The sequence below is a fragment of the Phalaenopsis equestris genome, unplaced genomic scaffold (assembly GCF_001263595.1).
Source record: "Phalaenopsis equestris unplaced genomic scaffold, ASM126359v1 Scaffold000489, whole genome shotgun sequence".
Classification (NCBI taxonomy): domain Eukaryota; kingdom Viridiplantae; phylum Streptophyta; class Magnoliopsida; order Asparagales; family Orchidaceae; genus Phalaenopsis; species Phalaenopsis equestris.
The window spans coordinates 75,102-78,822 of record NW_018164929.1 but is presented as its reverse complement, the minus strand read 5'-3'; the positions used below and the strand labels follow the sequence as shown (position 1 = coordinate 78,822).

Below are 3,721 nucleotides of genomic sequence, written 5' to 3'. Positions count from 1 at the left end.
CCCCTCTCCTCTCTCTCTCTCTCTCTCTCTCTCTCTCTCTCTCTCTCTCTCTCTCTAATCTGCGTGCATTGTTTTTATTAGGAGTTGCATGGTCGAAGCATTCGTGTGAGCTTTGCAAATGATAGACCTTCTGGCGGATTTCGCGGGGGTTATGGTGGCGGTGCCGGGGGATTTGGCGGCTCAGGTGGGTATTAATGAGAAAATGGTTCTGGGATTAGCAAGCACGCTGAGATGGATGGCGATTTAAGTTCAGGCAACAAAGTCTTGTTCCAGCTTCAATCAACTTTGTTCATATTTCAGCTTTTTGTTCTGGATTTTAAGTGAGCATACAAATGTGATGTTAGCTTTCTTTTCAATTTGTTCTGTGTCAGTCTTTTTTGTTGATTGTGTTCATGATTTCAAGTGTGATTTTAAAACTTATTTTCATTATTTCTGGATGTTCTCTTGTACTGCATACTTTGAAGGAATGATAAAATTGGAAAATTTGAAGTGATTCTGCCTTCTTTCCGGTCAACATTGGCTGTGTTTGGTGAGGGAAAGTGAAAGGGAAGCGTTTGGTTGGGAAGGAAAACTTGGCTAGTGGCAACTTTTTGCTGATTATGATTTCTCCGCAATGTTTATATGATTTTTAGATTTCTTATAATGCAATTTTTGACAATACTCAACTATAAGACTAATACAAAATTGCGCTCAGCTCAAGAACAATTGTGGTATAACTTTTTTGACATATGGCCAAAGCAATTCATATTTATTTATCTTACAAATTTTTGTAATATATATTGGAAAATTTTCTCGATTTTATAAGATGTGAAGCTCATGCTCATTCAATAATCATCTTTTGGGTTTTTTTTATTTTTATATCATAAAAAAGTTGTTTATGAATACATTTATTTAGTGTAATTCAAAATACAAAATAATATTAAGTGAGAATTAGATAGAAAAATGATGGGGTATTAACATACATACCACAATTCCTATCGATTTACATATTTAACACCTAAAGGTTGATGTTTATGTTTATAATATTCATATTTTTCATATCTCAGCATAGAAATTACCATTGCCAACGTTTAAAAGGTAAAATACAATTTTCATTGCATAGGTAAGAAGAGTGGTAACAAGTATAAAAATTAAAGTTTTGATTATCTTCATCGAAGAGGTTTGGTCAGGTAGATTTGTGAGCCTCACCAAAAATTATTGTTTAAAATAAAGCCCATAATTTCATAAAGACAGTTCTCATCAATAATTATGTGAGACCGCTTGCGTTGCTAATTTGGAAAAAAAAAAATTTCACTTAAAACAGTATGAAATTCAACTTAATACAATCAATTCTTAGCCGCTCATATCTCTTTAAATCAGCTATGAGTTCTCAGTGGAGTAAAGCAAATCAAATACAGAGTGCTGTAAATTCTCATATAAAACTTGTATGCATTTCTCTTGCCACAATTGTACCCCTTACAAACCAAATAGTACTTTAAGTTACCAAAATTTTGAAGATTCAAGAAACAGAGAAAATCACAGCAGCAGCAGCAGCAGCAGCAGCAGTAACCTTTGATATGGTTTCCAGGAACAAAGCCTTGGCTGTAATATCTGTGGAGAATTGACCCATCACAGCAACTGTCGCTGTGCTGCTTCCCACCTTCTCTATACCTCTTGATATCATGCACACATGATTTGCTTCCACAACCACCATTACTCCCCTTCCAAGCACCGAATACACAGCTTCTGCTATCTGCCTCGTAAGCCTTTCCTGCACCTGAAGCTTACAGCCATACAAATGGACCATTGCTTGCAAAGAAGATCTATCAATGGCTCTCCTTTCTCCATCCTGGAAGTAGCCAATGTGCACCACACCATGGAATGGGAGGAGATGGTGCTCGCATTGGGCGCAGAAGGGTAAATTCAGCTCCGAGCGCATCTCACTTTCCCCGTAAATATAACCATTTGAACTTCCATGAGAATCCATGGCATCCACAACAGAGCCATTTTGCGGCCTCGTATCTGTATTGGATCTGCTGAAGTTCATAAGCCAATGCACATAACGATATGGAGTCCCGACAAGCTCTTTTCTTGAAGGGTCTTCACCAAGTGATACAATCATTGAAGCCACTGCTGCTACCATGGCAGCATGAGAAACTACTGGCCTGTAACAAATCCTACCGTTCGATATGTGACCTTTGGATTCGGGCACATGAATGGATCTCGATGGGCACCATGAATGGATCAAAGAACTTACATTGTCCAGACCAAAGCTCACACTACTGAATTTTAGTAGAGTTTGAAACTCATCCCTGAAAGAACTCTTCTTTTGGTCAAAAACTCCAGTGTTTGAACAGACTGAAGTATGCATCCAACCTTGAGTGCTGGATCTAGAAGGATGCATTGGATCCAAATTGCATTTCAAAGCCTCAGGGAACTGGATGTGCCAACATTGAAGGGCCACGGAAACCCCGGCTGGCTGGATGCTATTCTGCAGAGCCTGGCAGATTTCATCGGCCAGTCTTTGCGGTTCTTGAAGCCTTTTAGCGTAGACATCAGCTACTCTGGAAAGCTTGCTGAGTCCTACAACTCTTTGTCCTGAAGGAACGTAACCTACATGGCATTTAATGCTGAAAGGAAGCAGACAGGACTCACAATAAGAGAATAGATTGATGTCTCGGACGACCACCAGACCACCTGTACCTCCAGCTTGCCCTGCTCCATGGTCCAAGCCGGCTTCAGGAAATAGGGCTCCATGCACAATGTCGTCCACTTTCTGCTTGTAACCTGCAAGCATGAGCGAAATCTTTACTCCCTTGTACGAACAAAGACAAAACCTAGATTTGGCAGGCATTGAACATGACTATAAATATCTCAAATACTAGCGAAAATTAAACTCTCGGAAACCCACCAAACGAGTTGCAGGAGGTAAGCAACAGGAAGTAATCAAATCCAAGTACAGAAACCAATAGAAATCCGCATCAAAATGCCATCTTTGGATCGAAATATAGCAGATCTAAGACAATAGATACCAAAGCAAGACGAGTGATACCTCTCGTGCCGTCCCTGAAAGCCTTTGCTACGCGCATCGGCGTCTTTTTTAGCCCCTCCCTCTCAGAATCCTCCCCCAAGCCCATCAAAAGGATCTTCACCGCATTCTCCATCGTTCCCGCCGCCGACCCTCTCCCTCCTCCGCCGGAAGTGATCTCGGACACGTTCGGATTGAGCTGCCCTTCCGCCAGCGCCCCCATCCCTTCCTCCTCCACCAAAACAGAGGGAGGAAAAAGAGAGAGAGTGGGGGGAAAAAGTTGATGGTTGGAAAGCGAGCCGCACAACGACGAGATAGATAATTGGACAGAACAGGTACAGAGATAAATAGAGCGGGGAGGTGTATTCTCCACCGGTAGTTGTCGAAGAAGAAGAAGAGTCTACACGAATGAAATCAACCGACGGATTGGGGAAGAAAGTTTAAAGGGTGCGGGAGTGAAGGTAAATGGAGTATTCTCCACCGGTAGTTGTCGAAGAAGAAGAAGATTCTACACGAATGAAATCAACCGTCGGATTGGGGAAGAGAGTTTAAAGGGTGCGGGAGGGAAGGTAAATGGGGGGGGCCGCTTCCGACCCCAAAAAGGAGAGAACTTTGGCAAGGGGGGGAGGGAAGGATAGCAGATTAGGTTGCTAAGGGAGCCAAGTGGGTTGGTGAGGGCGTGCGCGATGGGGACGTCTGGGGTTGGCCGTGCTT

General features: G+C 42.2%; 2 protein-coding genes across 3 annotated transcripts in view; one reads left to right on the top strand and one right to left on the bottom strand.

Moving 5' to 3' along the window:
* The window catches only part of LOC110028122 (glycine-rich RNA-binding protein 2, mitochondrial-like), an 11,234-nt gene extending 10,767 nt beyond the window's left edge, over nucleotides 1-467 (top strand). The window contains exon 5 of one of the 2 annotated variants that reach the window (XM_020729852.1): nucleotides 82-467. In XM_020729852.1, coding sequence (XP_020585511.1) covers nucleotides 82-195 — 114 coding nt within the window. In that variant the 3' untranslated portion in view covers nucleotides 196-467. The remainder of the gene's footprint in view (nucleotides 1-81) is intronic. The other variant, XM_020729853.1, reaches the window with a different exon arrangement.
* An 811-nt stretch (nucleotides 468-1,278) lies between these two features.
* Nucleotides 1,279-3,472, bottom strand: LOC110028124 (GTP cyclohydrolase 1). Its single transcript, XM_020729854.1, has 2 exons — nucleotides 3,032-3,472; nucleotides 1,279-2,766 (listed from the first exon to the last, which is right to left on the bottom strand). The coding sequence occupies exons 1-2, from the start codon at nucleotides 3,228-3,230 to the stop codon at nucleotides 1,499-1,501; spliced, it is 1,467 nt and encodes a 488-aa protein (XP_020585513.1). The 5' UTR covers nucleotides 3,231-3,472; the 3' UTR covers nucleotides 1,279-1,498.
* Between the last annotated feature and the right edge of the window lie 249 nt (nucleotides 3,473-3,721).